A 22,229-nucleotide genomic window follows, 5' to 3' on the forward strand; every position below is an offset into this window, starting at 1 on the left:
AGGCTTCTGGGTTTGGGAAACTATGACTCAATCTTGATGTGATGCCTGAATGAGCAAAAGTTTGTATTCTTTCCCGCAAACTGGACTTTTGCTTTAGAGTCCCAGTTCATGTAGAGAGAACAGACTCCAGTTCACCCAGGCATCTACAACTGGATGTCATTGGGAACTGGAGCTTGGTTCCAGGTATCTCAAGCATGGAAGCAAAGTGAGCTCTACATGCAGTGGGAAAGCGGACAAACCAGGGGAGCGTGCGAGAATCAGCTCTGTCTGTTTCTGGTCACAGTTTAATCTCGGTTTGGTGTGAGGTCTGAATGAAAATACACAGTCCAAGCCAGAGGTTACCAGACAGTGTTCCAGGCAATGCTGAGTTTTCTTGGAAGCTTATCTCCTGGGTCTTAAAAGGAAAGCATCCATAGCTCAGTCAAAAACACATGGGCTACAGAAGGCCCTGAATTCAATCCTGACTGAGCATCTCCAGCCAAAGCCGATCTCTGGTTTGCGAAGGGCCCTGGCCTCAGACCCTGGAAAGCCGGAGTAGACATTTCAGGACTAGAGGGACAAACAGTTTAGCTCTGTATAAGGCAGCTTCGTATGACAAAAAAATTGGGGGAAACTAGAAAACACAGTCACATTTGTTGAAGTGCGCAGCATATGTTGTTCACAAAATGATAATTTCCTTGGTATGGTATTATTTTTTGAAGGTCACACAGAGCTTATTTTTGTAGAGACAAGAAGATCTTACCGTCATGTGCCAAGTGCACTGTGTATTGGGCGCATAGTAACTGGGATAGTAGGGAGTCTTGATGTTCCCTTGCTTTTCCAGGCTTCCCTGCAACGTCAGATTCATCTGGCAGGCTGAAAAGACAGAAATGTTCCTGTGCCAGATGAACGGCAGAAAACGTGTTGCTTGTGTTTATTCTCCTGACTCAAAGTGAGGGGCTGCTTCTAAGGATGCTGTAAAACTGGGCTGTGTGAGGTTTTCACTGCAACATCCCTACTTTACGGAGAATCCAGACTGGTTTTTCTGCTTATCATTAGCAGCAAACCTGCAGCTGAAAGGTAGGCAGGTGTGTATCTTTTTTGTAGAAATCAAGGAGTAACTTGGTATTTATGGTGAAATCGAACTTATACAGAAATGGAGGTTGTAGTTTTTTTTTAAACTGCCTCTTGGCACCCTGGTTTCCAAGCTTTGTTTCCCAATCTGCACCGGAGGAGGAAGCAATAAACCCAAATGTACAGAATCGTATATATCTATTTAAAGTGACTAGTGCAACCAGTGACTAAATATGAAGCATTTACAATTTCAAACAAACACCCTAAAAGTACCTATAAATACCAATCTTTACAATCTGCACATATCAACAATTCTTCCAATAATTCCTATGGTAACAAAATTCATCCAATATCAAAGGTATCTCAAATACGGATTTGAACTAATACACATATGTATATATACATGACCATTCTTCCATAACACAATGCAATGCGGACAAAATCCTTTGTCTCTTTCTTTTGCAGAGCCATCAGAGTAAGGTCTTAAAGTGACAACCACTGTTGTATGGAGTTCATCAGGTAAGTGCACCAAATTCTGAAGATATAATGGTGCTAATATCCTCTTTCTCTGTTCTTTCTTTTACAGGTCAGATACTGCATCCCGGGGGTACAAGACCCCGAAAGAGCCGGACAGGGAAGCCAGCTCACTCGACCTGTTTTGTATTTTACACTTTTTCAAGGATGATGGCTGACATTTAATTACTTGATGCAGGAGAGGCATGCAGTGTAGTCCTTTGGGGTCAGGGAAATGTGGATATTCTTTGTGCCCTTGAATACCATTGTCACTTTAACAGCTCTGCAAGAGACATAAGGATTTTGTTCACATTGGACTGTGTTATGGAAGAATGGTCACGTATATATACATATGTGTTTTAGTTCACATCTGTATTTGAAATAACTTTGATATTGGATTAATTTTGTTACCATAGGAATTATTAGAAGAATTGTTGATATGTGCAGATTGTAATGATGGGTATTTATACACAGTTTTAGGATGTTTGTTTGAAATTGTAAATGCTTCATATATATTCATTGGTTGCACTAGTCACTTTAAATAGATATATACGATTCTGTACATTTGGGTTTATTGCTTCCTCCTCCGGTGCAGGGGGGTCTTGGTTGTTTTGTGTTGTTGATTCCTAGAGAAGCCTCTTTTTTGTATTCTTTGTTTCCCAATCTGGCAAGCAGGAGGCGAGGAGGACCTCCTTTGAGCAGGCCAAAAGGAAAATGTCCTGTTCCTTTAATGGCAGTTATGTGTGGAAATGGACAGCAGACGCTTTTCATGGCACACAGGCAACTAATATCCCCAGCCAAGTGCTGCAGATCAAATTGATCTTAAAGGAACAGCTAGAGGGACCTGCTTGAAAGTTGGCAACCATATATTTCAGTGCAACCAAAAAGGAAGCCGAGTTCTTTTCTGGCTTATGGGAATGAAGCAAACCGTTAAGTAATGAAGGAAATACCTCAAGTCCATTTATTTTTCTTTCAACAAATATGCATCCTCATGCCAGTTTGGAAAGACAATAACAAAACCTGTGAATGGCCAGACATCTTATCTTCCTACTGAATGGCTTAGTGTTATCTTCCAGATAGTGAATTCCAGTGGCAAGCTGTCATGTAATGTTACTGCACCCCACTAAACATCAGTTTGTGAAATCTCAGCTATATTATTGTTAGCTGAAAAAGAGACTGTAAGAATATATACAATTTGCAAGGGGACCTAATGGCTTGACAAATGCTGTTCTCTACATGCCATCTCTCTCTCGCTCTCTCTCCAGGCTTTCTGTGATTTTTTCTTACCTTTAAAAGGCACTGCCTGGGCTGAGAGTATGAAAGGATCATCGTAGCTATACATCCCCTTCTTCCAGACTACAGACATGACGGGTCCTGAAGACAGGACTTCTACCAAGGGTTCTTGACGGCTGCAGCCATACAGCCTGAGGCAGAACATGAAAACATACAAGCATTGGTATTGACAAGCTGGAAAGATGTAGAGGAAAGATGAAAGGAACTTGAAAGTCTAAATCTATCCTCCAAAGGAGCCATTTTTTTCCAGGGGAAAATCTGTTGTTCTCCACTGTCTGGAAATCAGTTTTAATTCCTGGAGAACTCCAGGCCCCAACTGGAGATTGGTAATTGTATCACACAGCCTTCCTTTAGGAATCAGCCTTAGCAGAGGGAAGGGCTATTTCAGATGTTGTTGCCCAACTAGGGAATTCCCTCCCTCAGGAGCTGAGAAGACTTGACTCCCTACAGGCCTTCTGGGTAGGGCTGCCAAATCTAGGTTGGGAAATTCCTGGAGATTGGGGCGGGTGTGTGTGTGTGGAATCTGGGGAGGAGGGGCTGGGAAGTGGAGGGACCTCAGTGAGGTATAAATCCATAGAGTCAACCCTCCAAGGAGCCATTTCTCCCAGGGGAAACTGAACTCTGTAGTCTGGAGATCGGTTGTAATTCTGGGAGCTCTCAAGACCCTACCTGGAGGTTGGCAGCCCTGCTTCTGGGTGAGTGAGAAGACCTGCTTTTCTTAGAGAGCTGTTGAAATGGAGTGGCATAACTGGAAACTGAATTTTAAAAAATATTTACTGTACTCTAAATTAATTGTTATTCTGTTTTACTGGCTTTCAATTAATTTTTCTTGAGCCAGTTTAGTGTAGTGGTTAAGAGCAAAAGGACTCTAATCTGGAGAACCGGGTTTGATTTCCCACTCCTCCACCTGAAGCCAGCTGGGTGACTTTGAGTCAGTCACAGCTCTTCGGAGCTCTCTCAGCCCCACCTACCTCACAGGGTGATTATTATGGGGATAATAACAACATACTTTGTAAACCACTCTGAGTGGGCGTTATGTTGTCCTGAAGGGCGATATATAAATCGAATGTTGTTGTTATTTTAATTGTATTGTAAACTACGTTGGGGATTTTTTAGTTGAAAGGTAGTCTATAAATAAAAATAAACAATCTTACTGTGAGTGAGGGCCATACAGTAATACTGGATACAGAAGCTCACCTCTTAATTCAGAGTTCTGCATGTGAACCAGCCCTTCACCTAGCATCTTATTATTTATTACATTAAAAATACTTGTGAGAGTTATCAATTTGTGAAGTTTTAGTGCTATTTTTTGGTCTTTAATCTTATTTTTATGTAACCTTGATTGTTTTGTTTGTTTAACCATGTGATAAAAAATTACTGAAGTGTGAGGTATATACATGTTTTAAATAATGAAATAAATAAAACCACTAATTGTTAACAATTTAGGGAAATGTTTAAATTATATGATGCTGCAAATGTCTGAACTGCAATTAAAGGATTAATTGAATGGATGTGGGAATATTCAAAACAGATATTCCCATTTGATTTCTGATTTGGAAAAAAAAGTCTGTTTCATCTAATCACTAGATGCAGTTAATCTTGTTGACCTAAAGAACATGTGGCCTGACAAACTTGATGATTCTGCTGAATCCAGGGCTGCCTCTTCATAAGGCTTCAGTGGAATAAACCATGTCTTTGAGCCAACTATGACAATTGTATCACGTATTTATAAACAAACATGAACAGGAGGATAGCCAGACTCCATCTTTATTTAAACACGATGCTGGCAGCTTAACAGTGTGTGACATCCTCAGAGTTTTGCTTAGACCAGACCTAAACTGGACCACTACGCATCCAAGGGGGATATGTGTTCAACTTTAGCATGCGGATGTAACATCCACCCAAAGCAGGCTACAAACAGCTGGCGTTCTATCACTGCAGTGATTGAGGGTCCAATTTAAATGAGCCACTGGCCACCTATAAAATTGCATGGCTACGCCTGTCCTGGCAACATCACATTTAAATCAGGCATGAACCAGCCTAGCTAAGCGTTTCTTCATCATTTAACAAGCTTTTCCTTTAAAAAAGAAAAAAAGTTTGCAGCTATACAATTTCCAGGAGGATATTGGTGGGCTTTAACCACCCTCCTGCAATTTTTCTTCTGAATATTGCTAGGGAAAATGTAACCGTATTTGTCCACCAGTGGGTGCCATAAAAGCAGCTTGGAGGTGATGGGAGTGGGTTAAAAAGCACGGGGATTTTAAAAAGCCCTTTCCTTCTCTTTCTCTTCCTGCAAATCACAGGAAAGATGTCTGTTAAAATGATCACAGAACAACAAGTAATGTAGAGGTCTACCCTTGCACTTGACATATGAGTGGAAAACCGGAGAGAAGGCACTCATGACTGTATTTCCTGTTGCCAGGCATGCCCCTATGATATCAAGGCTACCTACGAAGTGATGAGCTGCTTCTCCAGCGGCCCAGCAGCATCATACATGGCTAGCCTGTCCCTGCATTCCGAGAGGGTCCACTCCAGGCGTAGCTTAATCATGTGACCTTTGGGACCATGAAGATGCCACAGACAACTGGAGGCCAGGTAATCTGGGCCCTTCAGCCTCAGGGCTTCGTCCTCCCCGATGTAGCTGTATCTGTAGCAACCTGAACAAACAAGACAAACTGTTGCACAGAGCCCTGCTAAAGTACAAAAAAGGTGACATAGAGGAAAGGCTTTGATCTTACTTAAAATGCTCTCTGTCAGTACAAGAGATGAAGGCAAAAGGATACAGTGATGGGAGAAATTCTGCATTAAGCCAGCAGCTTGCACTGTGATTGCATCTTGTAGGTATGGCCTGTCCCACAGTGGTCCCAGTCTACTCTCACCAGCGAAATCCTTGCTAATTATGGAATTACATGGTAATCTTTCCTCCCCCCATATCAGATTTTGCACCCAATCCAGCCATTAAGTTAAGTACATTTAAGGCCCATTAATTGTGATGGGAGAGAAACATACTCCATATTTCTATTAGAAACAAACATTGAAGTGCTTAACGGTGTCCTCTATTTCTGTGCATCTGTGAGCTGCCTCACGCATTACATTTTCCTGGTGTACACCTAATGTTTTCTTCAAGTGTCTATATTCAGAAAACTATGAAGTGTGAATGCCATTAAGTTAGGCATTTCAAAATATGCAAGTGATACTTGTCAGAGAGACAAAATTGGCTACAGCTCTGTGGGGACAACCCCCATTTTTTTGCTGCTGAATGTGTGAAACAGCTGCTTTGATACCTTTTTCCACATGTAAATGCTCTGAGTTTTTCCTCTTTGAAAATAAATCTCCCACTGCCATTTTTAGCTCTTCTCAGGTGTACAGCTTTGAAACCTTGGCTGTTGGGATAGATGTTCATGTGTGTTCCCCATGTCTCCAGCAAGCCACCTAAGGAACTGCTTTTGCCTGCACAATGAGGCAGACACCAACTCACCACAAGGCTTGGCTCACTCCTAGCCATTTGCAGCGCAGGAGATGACGGATATTGTTCCTGGAGCTGCATTAGCAGTGCTGTGTCCAAGCACTGCCATAGGGGATCAGCTTGGACCCAGTGAGAGGCAGTGCAAGAGAAGACAATGTGCATACCTTGCTTGGAGGGGAGGGACAAAATACCTTGAACTGGCCTTGTCCATAATGTACATTTAGGTATATCCCTGCTTGTTTCAAATGTCCTATCATGTATACATGTGCCATCAAGTCTTATGGCAACCCCACCAAGGGGTTTTCAAGGCAAGTGAGAAGCAGAGGTGGTTTGTGCCCTGTTGGTGGTAGAGAGTGCCCTCAAGTCATAGCTGACTATGGCAACCTCCACCCAACCCTGGTGGCAGTTTCATGGCAAAAGATTAACAGAGGTGGTTTGCCATTGCCTGCCTCTGCAACCCTGGTCTTCACTGGAGGTCTCCCATCCAATTACTAACCAAAGACAACTCTGCTTAGCTTCTAAGATCTGATGAGATCAGGCTCACCTGGGCTATCCAGACCAGGGCTTGTGCCCTCTTAGGTGAGGATAATATACCAGTTACCCCAAAACAGCCTGTTTTTCAGTGGCGTATAAGATGCACTTAAGAGCAACATAGTGGTTAAGTAATTGAGCTGCGAGGGAGCACTCCCCTGGTTCAAATCTCACTGCTGCCAGGAACTCACTAGATGGCCTTGGGTAAGCCACTCCTCTCAGCCCCAGCTCCCCAGCTGTAGTATGGGGATAATAACAACACCAACTTACAGTGCAATCCTAAGCAGAGTTACTCCAGTCTAAGCCCGTTAAAGTCGCTTAGACTGGCGTAACTCTGCTTAGGATCGCACCATTAGTTCTCCACTCTGGGTGGGCACTAATTTGTTCAGAAAAGCGGTATTCAAACAAACTGTTGTTAACCGTTGCTGTATGCAGAGAAGCATTTTAACAAGTGATATGAGCACAGATCCTCTTCCCATACACAGCACTCCCAGCATATAAAGTATATGTAAGGATCCACCCTCAGGTAGCTGACATGTTAAAAAAAGGCTTGTGTCTTGTATATACTCCATCCCCAAAGTCTGTGCTGCTCCTTGAGGTACTGTGTTCATGAATGCTCTCAAGAGCTCGCCTTGTTCCTGACATCCTCATACATTTAGGAGCTTTCTATAGAACCCCTGCCCTAAATGCAACAAACATAAAAAAAGGTGGGAAATAAACAGCCTACCCAATGTGGATTTCAGCACTATTATGTCTTTCACACTGGATTCTGTCAGAAAAGAAAATACATAAAGAAAAACAAACACATGAGATGATGCAAGAACTAAAACTAAAAATGCTTCCTGCCCAATTACCCTTTTTTATCTTCCACAGGGTACAGTGTGCCCTTTCTGTTCCCATTATCAGGAATTTAGACCTGAGAGCCTAATCCTACACATGTTTATTCAGAGATAACTTTAGAAAACCTTAGAATAATCAACAGCCACGTATGAACAGAGATTAGAAAGAGAAGGGGAAAGGAAGAATGCTTGGGAAGAGATATTCAGCCGCTGCTGGTTGGCAGAAGGGCTCTTCTAGGATTAAGCATATGGCCTATTCTGAATGTCTGGTAGTTGTTTTTGCACTGGAGAGTTAGGATCAAAGTCTGGCATTCTTTTGGGATCCAGCACCATTCCCGGTTGCCCAGATGGCAGCAATGGCCAGGAGAGTTTTTGCCCTGCTTAGAACTGTGTGCCAATTGTGTCTTGTTCTGGAAAAGGCAACTCTGGCTGCTGTCATACATGGCATCCTGATAAGATTACTAGAACGTACAGGATTGCCTTTGAAGAGCATTTGGAAAGTTCTGTTGGACCAAAAGATGGCATCCAGAATCCTGACTGGGTCTGGGGGCTTCAGATCATATAACTGGTATTACATCATCTACACCTGACCCCCAGTTGATTTTTGAGCCCAATTCAAAGTGCTGGTTTAAAATCCTAAATAGTTAGGGGTCAAGTTATCTTAATGATCATGCTTTTCCACAGGAACTTGCCCACCTGCTTAGACTTTCAGAGGGAGCCCTGCTCTGTCTCTCCCTGAATCTGAAATACATCATGTGGGAGCATGGAGCAGGACCTTCTCTGTGGTGGCTTCTAGGCTTTAGAACTCTAGAAGGCTTTGCCAGGAGGCTCACTTGACTCCTTCTCTATTTTCTGGTGCTTGATTAAGGACTATTATTGGAAACAGCTGTGCTGATTGGATTGACCTGATCTTAGTACTTGTTGTCCACTGCAGCTTTGATGCTGCTGGAGTTTTTTCTGCTCTTGTTAATATTTCTTGAGCATATTTAATGTTTTGCACTGTTTTGTTGGTATTGCTGTTTTGAATTTTTATCTTTATGCACTTTATTATTTACTCTTAGCCAGTTATTTACTCTCCAGTTAAAAAGGACCAGGCAGTAGGTGATGTGAAAGACCTTTAACCTGAGAGCCCAGAGAGCCATTGCCAGTCTGAGCAGACAATACAAGGGGTGTACAATCTGGTTTTCTGAACCAGCTTTTATAGCCAGATTTATGGCAATTCGGCTAAATCCCGTTTTGCTGGTTCAGATTAGAGAATCCCAGATCCAATTTGGGAAGCTGGAGACTAGCGAGAGAAGAACTTGAGTATCCCAAGATCACCCCTCCTCTCACTTTCTGAGGCCAAGAGGGATCCATCATATACTAAGTTACAATTGTGTTTGCTTGCCATTGCCTTGTGCAAGGTGATTCTGTTGCTGTGCAGCTGGGTACTTGCTTCGATCTGTTCTGTGGTGTTACCCCACAGCCCCTGAGTTGTGCCTGGCAACACTGGTTCTGTTGGGCTAAGTTGCAACAGTGTCTCTTGCTTCAGTTTGGTTTCAGTGGAATTCGATTTGCTGATTTTACATCATTCTCTGGTTTGATATTGCTCCCCTTGCTTCACTTTAGTTCTTTGGGGGGGAGGGATTTCATCCCCTTGCTTCACTTTGGTTCTGTTGTGCTTTCTTTGGGTTTAGCTTGCATATGGGACTGTGCCTGTGGCCAGTGGCTGTCTTGCTCTTGTGCACTTCTTCCTGATAGCCAGCTTGGAATATTTTTCCACCATTGGAAACAATGGAGAATGGCTTGGCTTGTTCAGGGGGCATTTGGGTTCTGGGGGGACTTCAGTTTGGTTCTGTTGGGATTTCTCAGGGAAATGATGGACCAATGATGTGAAGAGATTTATATGTGATAGGCAGTACCTTGAGTTGGACCCAGTAACTGATAGTCAGCAAATGGAGTGACTGCAGAATGGGAATAATGTTCATGCTCCTCCTGGCTCCCGATAATAACCGAGATGCAGCATTCTGCACCAACGGGAGTCTCCTAGTTAACTCAGAGGGCATAGCCTCCTCTTGTCTCTCCATTTATATCTAGTAATACAAAACGGGTGATGCTGCAAGTTTCCCTGGCCGAGAAAGTGACAAGCAATGCACTGATTGGAGGTGTGGAAATTTGCAATGCAATGATGTCAAAGCACACTTTCTGCAATTATCATGGGATAGACGAAGTGGAGAAGACCCAGGCTGTTGCTCTTGCTGTCTGCAGCAGTCACGTGATTACTACAACATCTGCTCTGGGCCTGAATCGACCCCAGTCGTTTGTCTGCAGTAATCCCTGGGTGGTTCAGCATGTGCGTACTGAATCCCTATTCTTAAGAATACCTGGATTTGCAACAACTATAGATGACTGGAACATACATAAGAATCTAGTCTGGATTCTTTTTCTTTTTTAAAATAAATATGTCTGTTCCTGATTCAAAAATCAAAATAAGGAGAGTTAATGCAGGACCCCTCCAGTTAATAAGCGCTTAGAATTTGCTGTCTGAAATTGGTTTTCTTGTACCACCTGCCTTTTGAGATACAAAAGCCTTTCCCAATTAATGTTTCAAACCACTCTACACCCAGTAGAGGAGGAAAGCATTCATTATCATGTTCATCAGCATTTTAGTGCGCCGTATCATTATTTGTATAACATCACCACTGTGCATGGCTCTTAATGTAATACAGAATGATGCAACTGATTAAATACAGGGAGCAAAAAATGGGAGGAATCAAAGGTAAAGCCAAGGCTTCAAGCCTGGATAGTGATATTTTCAGTTATGGATGAACACAAAAGTTGTTCTTGTTTTTTTTCCACCTTGATTCTGTTTTGTTGCACTTGTTGTTTTGGACATTCAATTTATTTTTCATTTCTATTGCTTTCAGTTTTCGACTGTCATTTTGGCCCCTACCTTGATCAAAATGAGATGGAAATGAACAGGGATTTTACCCTTCTCCTGTCCTCTCCACAAGATTCACATCCCCACTGAGTTGGTACCCAAAAATACATGAAATGCCATTGGGCACCAAACCGAGCAGGAAGGTGTACTGGGCATGCAGGGAAGGGACTGGGTGAGGACAGAGCCATTACACAACCCCCCTGCCTGCTCCATGGCACTAGTGTGCAAGCTTTCCCCCCCTTTCCTTTCCCCTGAGGGCAAATCTACACATTGTTTGCTGTTCTGTGATCTTAACTAAGTGTGTTGTTAACTGAATGGAGCTTTCCTGTTGGGGTGATGTAGTCTCTCTGTGACTTACTGACTGCAGTGAATCTGCTGAGAAAAGGGGGCAGACATTGCCTGGCATCCATGAAAGGTCCAGATGTAACTTCTGGCTCTGTTCCTTCCTTCTGGAGATACAAGCAAAATGTTTGTCCATCCTGGCTGCAATGCTGCCCATTGGGTGGTGGGCGGGGGGGGGGGGGGTATGGCATTTGCCTGCATTCCCTCCCTCCAGTCTGCAATGCTGCCTAGATGCCAATGAGTGCAAACAAAATGTTTACCCTGTGCCAAGCAGACACAGCACTAACTCAAGCACAGAGGAGACAGCCCTTTCCAAACTATGAGCCAACAATGTGACTAGGTGTCTTTGGAAAGACATCTATCAACACAATCTGCTTCTGGGGTAAGATCTGTTTAATTCTGCTGTTTGATAAACATCCCTATCAATTGCATATCTGCTAACTAGAGTTGCTAGCACTGGGTTAGGAAATTCCTGGAGATTTAGGGGGTGGAGCCTGGGAAGGGCAGAGTTTGGAAAGACAAGGGTATTTCACTGGGACATAATGCCAGAGTCTGCCTTCTAAAATAGCTATTTTTTCCAGCAGAACTGATCTATGTCACCTGGAAATTAGTTGTAATTCTGGGAGATCTCCAGTGACCACCTGGAGGTTGGCAACCCAAATGCTAACTCAATACATGCTACTTTCCTATTAAGAGGTTATTTTATTTCTATGTTTTAAAAAGTTTTAGAATTGAGTGAATTGGCTCCATTCAGTCTGCAAAGAGCACGAATAACACTGCTCCTGTATTATCAAATGCAAGGGCACAGCCCTCAGTTAATCTAGCCAGCAGCAGGAGAGAGAAGGCCCAGAGCTAGATTTGAGAGAACTGCTAATTTCATTGCTTGCTCAAGCCAAAGAGAAAGCACCAAGCAGCAGCTAAGGGAAGAGTCACCACAGAGCGTTCAGGAGGAAAAGAGACCTTGCAGGTAAATCATGTAAAACGTAATAGTAAAGAGTAAACAGAAAATAGTAAAGAGTAAACAGAATAGTCAAGAGTCCAGTAGCACCTTTAGCATCTAACAAAGAGAACTGTAGCTCTCAAAAGCTTATGCTACAATAAAGTTGGTTAGTCTTAAAGGTGCTACTGGACTCTTTACTATTTTGCAACTACAGACTAACACAGCTAACTCGTCTGGATCTATGTAAAGAGTTGTTCACAAGAGCTTCTCTATAAAGATAATAGGCAATACTCTAATAGTTCAGGAAGGCACTTTATAAAGGGCAAGGGACTGTAGATTATACCACTATGTATATTATCAGTTTGCTGCACTTATCATCCTGTTGTCAATTCACTTTCTACTCAGGAAATACCATTTTTCTACACTATTTCCACACTCTGTATCATGCCTAATAGGGGCCATTTCCATACATCCTAAAAAGAGCACCCCACTCACTGAACGCTTTCTGAGGTGTCCATTTCCAAAACAGATGCAGGCAGTTTTGCTTCCGTTTTCATGGCACTGTGAAAACTGCCTGGTTTTGGAAACGGAGATGTCAGAAATCCCACGAAAAAGCTGCCAGCATTTGGTGAGTGGGGCACTCTTTTTAGAACGTGTTGAAACAGCCAGGCTATGCTCAATCAGATTTTGGTAATCCTAGTGCTAGTACATTGCTCATTTGATGTCTCCTCATATTAAGTGTATTGACCTTCCTTGTGCTTATTAGATGTCTCTTCATACGGACTATTATTGATTTACACTGTGCAATCCACTTTGAGTCTCAGTGAGAAAGGCAGATAATAAATACAGCAAAAGAAATCATACGTGTCTGTAAGGGAATACTTTGTATGTTTTCTTTCTTTGCTTTAAGAGGCACCACCAGTTAGAATTTGCCTCTGTTCTGAATACCCTTTCTGAAGGTTACTGAAGATCCTATATTTACAAAGGTTGCTATGTTCATAACACTTATGTCTTAGTATACATGTGGTTGTAAATTTGTTATATTTCAAATTTATTATAAACATACCATCTTGGATACTTTTCTTGAAGCAACTGCTTAGATGCCCAACAAGGAACACTGTCATTTCTGGACTGAACCATCCCATTTGCAAGCATTTAGGAGAAGGATTTACTTAGCCAGGGTTCTTCTGGGTTACGCTTAATCAACAGATGTGATCCCACAGTTCAGTTCCACTAACAATGGTGCCTTCCTCCAATGCCAGGTGCCAGAAGGAAGGCACCACCATTAACAGACCTGTGGGATCTAGCCCCTCTTCCTCCTGACCTTCATGAACTCTAAACCAGCCAGCCAAGTACCAGAATAATGGCCACATCCAAAGATGTGAAGTGTGACGCTTGTTAATTTTTCAACTTGGATTATGTATCACGAACAGGACTAGCAGAAAGGTACAAAATTCCAGGGGCCTAGGTTGCCATGGGGAGCCTGGGAACCAGGGAAGGAGCCAGAGGAGGATAGCAGGAGAACACCTGTTCTAAATCATCTTCTGAATGTGAGGAGGTCCCCAGAGGGAACCATTACTTGTGACCTATTATCAAGGCTGCTAAGAACTCTCATAACAATATGAACCAGCAGAGGCGGGGTGATTTTGATTAGTTAATATCTGACTGTGCTTTTCTATTCGTAATAGAAATACAGAGTATACAAGTAGAAGAAGACTTAAGAGGACTTTGAGGTAGTGATGGAATCTTCAAGAGGTTTTTAAATAGAAATATGGCTTCTGTTTCCCCACTGCTTTTGCTACCTGCCTTTATATGAATCCAGACTGAATGTAAAGGTATAAATTCTCCACATGATAAGTTCAGAAAAAAGACTGAGAATGTAGAAGATGGAGTAAGCCTGACTTTAAAACTTTTCCTTACAATTTTGAATCAAGTTATGGACATTACCCAAACATTGGCTTGGACCCAGTGAAACACAAGTGGAAACACAAACAGACTTAGCACAGTTCTGCTTGGACAAGATTGTGTGCAACACTCCGAACTTTCCTCTCTCTATATATGAAGTGCTCATAAATTGGTTGAACAAGATTTTGCATAAGTGGAAACACAAGTAGGGATAAAATAAGTTTGACTTAGTACAAGTGGTTACTGCAGTCCTTTTCTTGCATCTGCACATGCGCAAGAGCTCTAGCACAAGAGGAAATGTTGCACTGGATTGTCTGCCGAATGCTGTTGCTTAAATGTTTAAGAAAAAGACACAACATTGTTTTGCCTGAACGTCCAATGGACACACACACTGCTGGTGACATCAAATATCTGCAACATAGGCAAGTTCAGTTAAGAGTTAGTATGAGGGATGCTGCCATTTTGTGCTCTCTTGTTGATAGCCCTCATACGAGGTACTCTGATATGCAGCAAATCACAAGAAGGTGCTGTTTAGCATCCAAAGGGTCTGAGGTTCAACCCCCACCCCACCCCACATCTCGGGTTAAAAGGATCAGATGAGAGGTGATACAAAAATCTTCTACCTGACCTTGGTGAGCAGCCACAGTAGACAATACTGCCTTTTATAGACTAATGGTCTAACTAAGCTTTGTGTACTCATATTTGTTCATTCATACGCAGGCGCAGGAGCCAGAAGTTGAATTACATACAAAGATGAATGCTAAAATGAAGGAACATGAAGGAACTCAGGCTTTGTCACTGTATTGTCCAAAGCGATTTTAAGATCGGGTTTGGTTACTGCATTAAACATTATGTGGGACTACCCTTGAAGATTATTCACATGCATTGGTAATCACAATCTATTGTCATCACACTATATGACCCCTCCGTGTCAATGCACAGCTTTTGCCACTTAGATATGTTCAAATGTGCTCTTCTAGTCTTTGCCAAGGTTTATCTGCAAAGCTGTAATGTACAAATTAGTTAGAAGAGAGCTCTGTCACGCAAAATGCATCAGAAATGGAGGGAAGCAGTAAATAAAAGATAATGATTGGCAGCTGCATCATAGCAGAGAGAGATTTTGAGTAGCATGATAGATTTGTTCTCATGTCGCATTTCATCGATGATCAGAGAGAAAAATTAAAACCCCAAATTCATTTGCTGACAGCGAACAGCCAGGGAAACAAACATCTAATATACTAAGAGCAAATGAAGCCAGTCATATCAGCATGCCTGATACAATAAAATGATTCTTGCAACAGCAAGTGAGGTTGTGTAAAACAAACTTTATGGAAAATCTGCACTACACAAAGATCCTTTTGATATTTCTTTAGCATATCTATATGCCCCGATCTAACAAGTGCAATCCACATCTAGAAACAGACTCCAGCGCAGAAGGAAGCTCATTGGGGGACTAGTGAATTCAGCACTCATCAGCAGACATTTCTTTACAGCAGGAGTTTGCAATCATAGCAACAGAGCCAAATGTGTACAGAATCAAATATGACTCTTTTAAAATGAAAATCAAATCATACAAATTAAGTTTTATTAGAGAGGTTGGAGGGATGCGCGAATAGTGAAGAAATGGCAGGCAAAGATTTTAGTAAGGCTAAAGGATTTCTTAGAGATGCTTTACAGGAAAGAAAATAATAGGAGTGAACAACCGCAGTAATCCAAGTGCAAACTATGCACAGGTTTATGCCAGTGCACTAAAGTAATTATGCACAGTGCTTCTGAGTAAATGTATTACTTATTATGAGACTGTGTGTGTGCGTGCGTCCAACAATTCCTAATAAAAGATTTACATCAATCCATGTTTGGGTGCAGAAACTTGATGAATCAACATGTCAGATATCAGTAATGTTAAATTGTATATTTTCAGTTCTGCAAATGGACTGTTTTTATACTGGCTATTTGTTGATCTCTTGCTCTGAATTTTTATGATGTTTGGCTCTTTAATAGTAAAAGGTTGCAGACCCTAGTTTTATAAGGGGGGAACCATTTGGGATCAGTTTCATAGTTCTTTTCTTCTTTTTCTGTTAATGATTTCTGCTCTACACAATCATTTTTTCTCCTTCCCTCTTTAACTGCTCCTCCTCCCTCCATTTTTTCAACCTGTCTAGAGCAGTCCTGCCATGAAGATACCTACTGCATATATGTGGATGGTACTTACCTAGCAGAACCAAGGATTCAGGTTCAATCTTGTACTCGGTTTGATAGGCAAGGTGGCTGGTTTGATTGGTGCTGGCAAGCAGCTTCCTGTACAGCATGGTGTTCACCTTCTCTGCAGTCATCTCCTTGTGCTGGCTTTTGGGAACTTGAAGAGCAAACCAGAAGAAGCAGGTCAGAGAGCCTTCCCTAGTAAGGAGAGAAATATCTATCATTATCTTTACTTCCACTGCTCCATGTTTCTTCATGTATCCTGCAATCGCTAATAGAAGTAGTGAAACATTGAGCCAATCTAATAAAGGATTCCCACCCCCCAAATTTTTAGAGGAACACGTAACAACTCAGGTAACTTTCAAATGGCTGAATAATTCTTCAAAGTAAATTGGTGAGAAAAAAAATACTCACCCAAAAGCATAGACAGTGCTGGAGTTGTAGTAAGGAGCCAGCTCAGTGGCGTGAATAAGATCTTTCAGCTATAAAGAAAATGTTTTTCAGTGATTACCAGCAGCAGTATAATCACAGAGGGATACCCCACCCCAGTCTTCTTGCTATATCATTCACCCCACATTCAGTACACAGAACCAGGGCTTTTTTTGAACCTGAACTGGCCCGATCCTGGCCATTTCGTCCCCGATCCAGGCCGTTTTGGCACCATTTTGGCCTTTTTGGACCCATTTCAGACCCTGAACTGCCAGGATCAGGGCCAAAACAGCCAGGATCGGGCCTCACCCTGGCAAGGGAACACTCCCCCACCTGGCAACGGCCCGATCCTGGCCATTTTTGGCCCCTTTCGGCCATTTTCAGCCTAATTCAGGCCCAAAATGGCCAGGATCAGGCCTGAAGTGGCCAGCATTGGGCCCCTGCCAGATGGGGGAAGAGTTGCTTGCCCCACAGCAGACTGATCTTAGTCATTTTGGGCCCCATTCAGGCCCGAAATGGCCTGGATCTGGCCACAGCCGGGTGAGGGAGTGCTCCCCTGCAGCAGAGTTGCCTGTTCTGGGCTGAATTTTGCCTTACCCAGGCCGAATCGGACCCCCTCCCCCACCATGGAACACAGGAGCACTCCCGGGGCAGCCATGGCCTGTGTGATGATGTCACTTCCCGGAAATGACGTCATTATGCAGTCCCGGGAGCGTGCGCACTTCCATGCTTTGACAGGCCCACCACCTCCTCCCAGGAGTTGCCCCAGGTGGGAGTTCCCCCACCTCTTTCCCCAGAAAAAAAGCCCTGCACAGAACCATTTAATTTCCACAAAGGTGGCTACATTTTTGACTGGCTGTGCCCTCACGCCTTTATCACAGCATGGCATGCAGAAACTTAGCAGGGGGAGGGAAATTTAAAGAAGGGGGCATCTGCTTTATTTCTGAGTGTCTTGCTGCTGAACAAGACGCAGGAGCAGGGCCTGTCAGAATCCTGGCCAAAGTCACTGAATACCCTCCACATCCCATGAAGCTGCGCCCCACCATCTTCTGTGTCTTGGCCGTCTCTGTCCAGAAAGCTCTGGATTCCATCCGCCCATGGTCCAGGGAATACTGCCGGTTGAGGATCCTCAGACTGCCAGAGTAGAAATGCAGAGCAGTTGACTCCCAAAAACGTGGTTTATAATCTGCCAAGAGAAAGTAACGGCGAGAAATGTAAACAAGGAAATGAACGGACTACAATCTTTTAAAAAATGGAAGTTCAATGAAACTCAGTCTTAAATAATTAGCAGTGCAATCCTAACTGGAGTTAACACCCTTCTAAATCCATTGAAATCAACTCTACATAAGACTACACTATTAGTCTTGGTCATTAGGATACTTTGCAGGGCCAAATTACTTTTTAAAAAAAAGAGTTTGGCAACATTCATTCTGAGGACCCCAGAATTGTGAATCAAAAACTGGAACAGAAATAGGTTACAAAACACACAACAAAACACAACAAGTAACAGCAGATATTCTTTGGATTATTTTATTCCCATAAACTACGTAATGCCACAATTATGCTGTGAAGTGAGGAAGAAAAAAAATCTTGGTATTGTACATAATGTCCAAATAACAGGATCAGTGAGACCAACAAGATTTTCAGGGTGTAAGTTTTTTGAGTACTGATGAAGGTTAAGGAGAAAGTGCCAAAGCAGGGTAAGGTTCACATCTGAACATCAAGAAGGCAAAAGTAATGACTACTGAGGGGTTACACAGTTTTAAAGTTGATAATGAGGAAATTGAAAGTGTCCAAGATTTTCTATTCCTTGGCTCAATTATCAACCAACAGGGAGACGGCAACGAGGAAATCAGAAGGAGACTGAAACTTGGAAGAGCAGCCGTGAGGGAGCTAGATAAGATCCTTAAAGATAAAGATGTCTCTCTGGGGACCAATATCGAGATAATCCAAACAATGGTATTCCCCATTATGATATATGGATGTGAAAGTTGAAGTAAAGAAAGCTGACAGGAAGAAAATTGATTCATTTGAAATGTGGTGCTGGGGGAGAGTTTTGTGGATACGATGGATGGCCAAAAAGACAAATAAGTGGGTACTCGATCAAATCAAGCCTGAATTCTCCCTAGAAGCTAAAATGACAAAACTAAGGCTATAGTACTTGGGCCACATTATGAGAAGACAAGATTCTTTGGAAAAGGCAATAATGCTAGGAAAAGTAGAAGGCAGTAGGAAAAGAGGATGACCTAAAATGAGATGGCTTGACTCAATAAAAGAAACAATGTTCTCCAGTTTGCAAGATCTGAGCAAGTTTGTTCATGATAGTATTTTTGGAGGTCTTTCATTCATAGGGTCACCATAGGTTGGAAGTGGCTCAATGCCACATAACACACAGAGACAAGTTTTTGAGAGTCTGAGCTCCCTTCTTCAGACATCCAGACAATGTATGAAGAAGAGAGCTTTGACTCTCAAAAGCTTATACCCTGAAAATCTTATTGGCCTCTAAGGTGCCACTGGACTTAAATCTTACTGTTCTACTGCAGACCAACACAGCTAGCCACCTAAATATGGCCAAATAAGTAAGACAACAAAAGCCTTATTTAGTTGAAAGAGAGGGACAGGCATATTTTTTATGCAAGCTGCCTTCATCACAAGGGGAACTGGTTGTCTGAACCAGTCAACGACCCACAAGTCTGCAGGTTCTCCCTTAACCCATTTTCACTTTGTAGATGCAGCAAATCAACCCTACAACCTCTGGGAGCAGTCAGATTCTCAGCAGCCCTGACCTCATTTCCCCAACAGTACAGTAACAAGAACAACCAAAACATTACAATACTTACCAAAGAAATACCATATTATTGCTCCAGCTCCACCCAATAACACCAAGACAACTGAAAACAGGAGGTAGCGTCGGCGGTTGTAACGTCTATTGTTGTGCTCATCTTGAGATGGTTCCTTTGAGTCCTCCTCCTGGTCTTCTCCCTCCATCATGGGAATCTTATTAAAGAGGAAACCAGGAACGGCTTTGTTATCTATAACTGAGGTTCTATGTCATGATCCGGCTTGACCAAATCAAGAGAACTGAGCTGGAAGGCATTCATATCATCCCTGATGACACATGGACACACTAAAGGTTTCTCTTCACATGAGTCAGACCACTGATCTAACAAGGTCAGTATTGTCCACTCTGGCTAGCATTAGCTCTCCAAGGTCTTAGGCCGAGGTCATTGACATCATTACTACCAGGTCCTTTCGACAAGAGATGAACTGAATTGTATAAGCCAAACTCCTTCAAGAGAAGGATGTCTAGTGTAGTGGTTAGAGCGCTGAACTGAGTCTGGGAAGACTTAGAGCCAAGCTACAAGAGATTAATTACATGAGGAAGAGCACATGAAGGGAGCTGCAATGTTACTCAGGAAGCTGAGTTTTAAAAGAGATCCGAAGGCTTTGTCAATTCCCCTCTCTACAGAGCCAGGGAGATTGCTGCTCAAGAGGGTTTGTTAATTTCCTCTTTGCCTCCAGAAGGCTCTGTCAGTTTCACCTCCTCTGAGCAGCCCCCTGGCTCTGTAGAGAGGGGAATTGACAAAGCCTTCCAATCTCTTTTAAAACTCAGCTTCCCGGCTAATATTGTGACTCCCTTCATGTGCTCCTCCTCGTTTAATTTGTCTCTTGTAGCTTAGCTCTTAGATTCTACTCACCACTCAACCACAAAGCTCACTGCGTGACCTCGGGCCAGTCATTCTCTTGCAGTCAAACCTACCTCATAAGGATGCTGCAAGGATAAAGTGAAGGAAGGGAAGACACTTTCTGAAGTTTCTTAGAGGAGGGTAATATACAAATACAGAAATAACAAAATAAAGAAGCAGGGAACCCATAAGCACCTGCAGGGGGTATCTCATTTCCATCTGTAACCCATCTTCCACTAGTTCCTCTTTCCCTTTCATAGCAGCAGCCATGACCTCCCCCCTTTCCATGCTTCCTTCTGTCCTTCCCAGGCATCAGCCAACCTGCTTTTATTCCCCCCCCCCACCCCTGCAGCCTCTCCCTGGGAAAAGTCTGGTTGAGTTGTGTGGTGGTTGCTGGTGCCAGTCTGGGCCCAGCTGCATGGGTGAATTTACAGAAATGTCTTGGATCATTTTCAGAGTCATTTGACATGATCATTTATGAGCTATTTCACTACATCCTAAAATAGGATTAATTTCTCCTTCCCTACAGGAAATTTCCTGTCATTTTCTTCTAGTGATGTTTTCTTCACTTACAGAAGTGAGGAAAACATCATAGAAGAAAATGACAGCAAATTGTGCCTTGCAGGGATAGATTTCTCTCTAACACAAATGAAAGAGTAAATTCATACTGAGGTTACACAGAGACAAGACAGTTCAGTTAACCAGAAACAGGACAGAGCAAAAGAAAACCGAACTCATTAGGAATATAAACAGGAGTCCTATGATATCTTCTAGACTAACAAACTGGATGGAAGGGAGGAAGGAAGGAAGATTTGGGTGCAGTATCTGTGGAGGGATTTCTGTTTCTCCTAAGTTCTATGGTATACCATAGAGTCTGGCCTCTAAAGCTGCCATTTTTTCCAGAGGAATTGAGCTTTGTCATTTGGAGATCACTTGTAACTCCAGGAGAACTCCAGCCCCCACCTGGAGGTTGGCAGCCCTAGTTGTGTGTTGTTTAGAGAAAAACAGGTTCAAATCCCTGCTCAGTTGCATTGAGTGGTCTTAGGTTCATAGGGTTGTTGTTAAGCCCCTTGGAAGTTAGGATAGAAACGTAAAAAATAAATGTATGATAGGAGTGTGCCAAAACAACAAAGGGCAGAAGCATCACTTGCTCTCCCTTCTGTGACTTTTCATTATGCACGGTCTAGGGTTGCTTACTCTGCTTTGGGCAATTCTTGGAGATCTGGGGGCAGGGCCTGCGGATGGCACAGTTGGGGGGGGGCACTCAAAGGGGGATGTGATGCCGTAGTGTGCTCACCCTCCAAAGCTGTCATTTTCTCTAGGGGAACTGATCTCTGCGGCCTGGAGATGAGCTGTAATTCCAGGAGAACACCAGGCCACACCTGAGGGTTGGCAACCCTAGCACAGCCACTTCTTTGCTTAGCCAGAAAATAATTAACTAACCAGGAATGTCTAGTGCAAAGAACATGAAAGAAATAGAGAAACAAGCCTGAAGTAGCATTACTATTGCTCCTGGTAACCTAACCGTGCGCACACACAACTTTCTTCTCACGCCTAATAAAGCAGAATGCCTAGGCCTCCATTTTGCCACCCCAATGTCTTTTGGCTGTTCTTCTCCCCATAGCCATAAAAAGGTTGCCCTCTATTATATAATCACCAAAAACGTCACCCAAATAGTACACCCACCAAACATCCTCCCTCACTAGGAAAAAAAATCTAAAGGGTGGTAAACTTACAGGGCCTACCTGTGATTCTTCCACTGTGTTTGGTGCCGGGCCTGGTGGACGCATGCAAAAGCACACACACACATACACATAATCATATGCAAATACGGGGCGAGATTTATTTACTCAGGCGCAAGGACTGCCCTGCAATCAATAATCGGAGGCTCTGTCCTCGTCTTTCGGCCTTTGTCCCTTTGTAGCCCTACACAGAAAGCTTTGCACATCCCAGAAAAGATCTCCTGTTATGGTATGCACAGAAGTACCTGAACTCTATCCAATAAAAAGCATTCCCTTACCTACTTGGTATTGGTGAAAACATTGTCGCAGCGCTCTTTGCCAAATGGGAAACACATTTTTTTTTCCAAATGGAGAAAATCAAGAGGGAGGGC

The 22,229-nt window shown here is 42.9% G+C and overlaps 1 protein-coding gene across 1 annotated transcript in view; it reads right to left on the reverse strand.

Moving 5' to 3' along the window:
- The window catches only part of TMPRSS6 (transmembrane serine protease 6), a 41,168-nt gene extending 19,246 nt beyond the window's left edge, over positions 1-21,922 (reverse strand). Inside the window, exons 1-9 of the mRNA XM_054987842.1 lie at positions 21,853-21,922; positions 19,271-19,427; positions 17,474-17,616; positions 16,416-16,483; positions 16,015-16,199; positions 7,584-7,625; positions 5,312-5,516; positions 2,854-2,990; positions 743-855 (exon numbers count right to left, since the gene is read on the reverse strand). Coding sequence (XP_054843817.1) covers positions 743-855; positions 2,854-2,990; positions 5,312-5,516; positions 7,584-7,625; positions 16,015-16,199; positions 16,416-16,483; positions 17,474-17,616; positions 19,271-19,427; positions 21,853-21,906 — 1,104 coding nt within the window. The 5' untranslated portion in view covers positions 21,907-21,922. The remainder of the gene's footprint in view (positions 1-742; positions 856-2,853; positions 2,991-5,311; positions 5,517-7,583; positions 7,626-16,014; positions 16,200-16,415; positions 16,484-17,473; positions 17,617-19,270; positions 19,428-21,852) is intronic.
- Positions 21,923-22,229: the final 307 nt, after the last annotated feature.

Source organism: Eublepharis macularius, chromosome 9 (assembly GCF_028583425.1).
Source record: "Eublepharis macularius isolate TG4126 chromosome 9, MPM_Emac_v1.0, whole genome shotgun sequence".
NCBI lineage: Eukaryota > Metazoa > Chordata > Lepidosauria > Squamata > Eublepharidae > Eublepharis > Eublepharis macularius.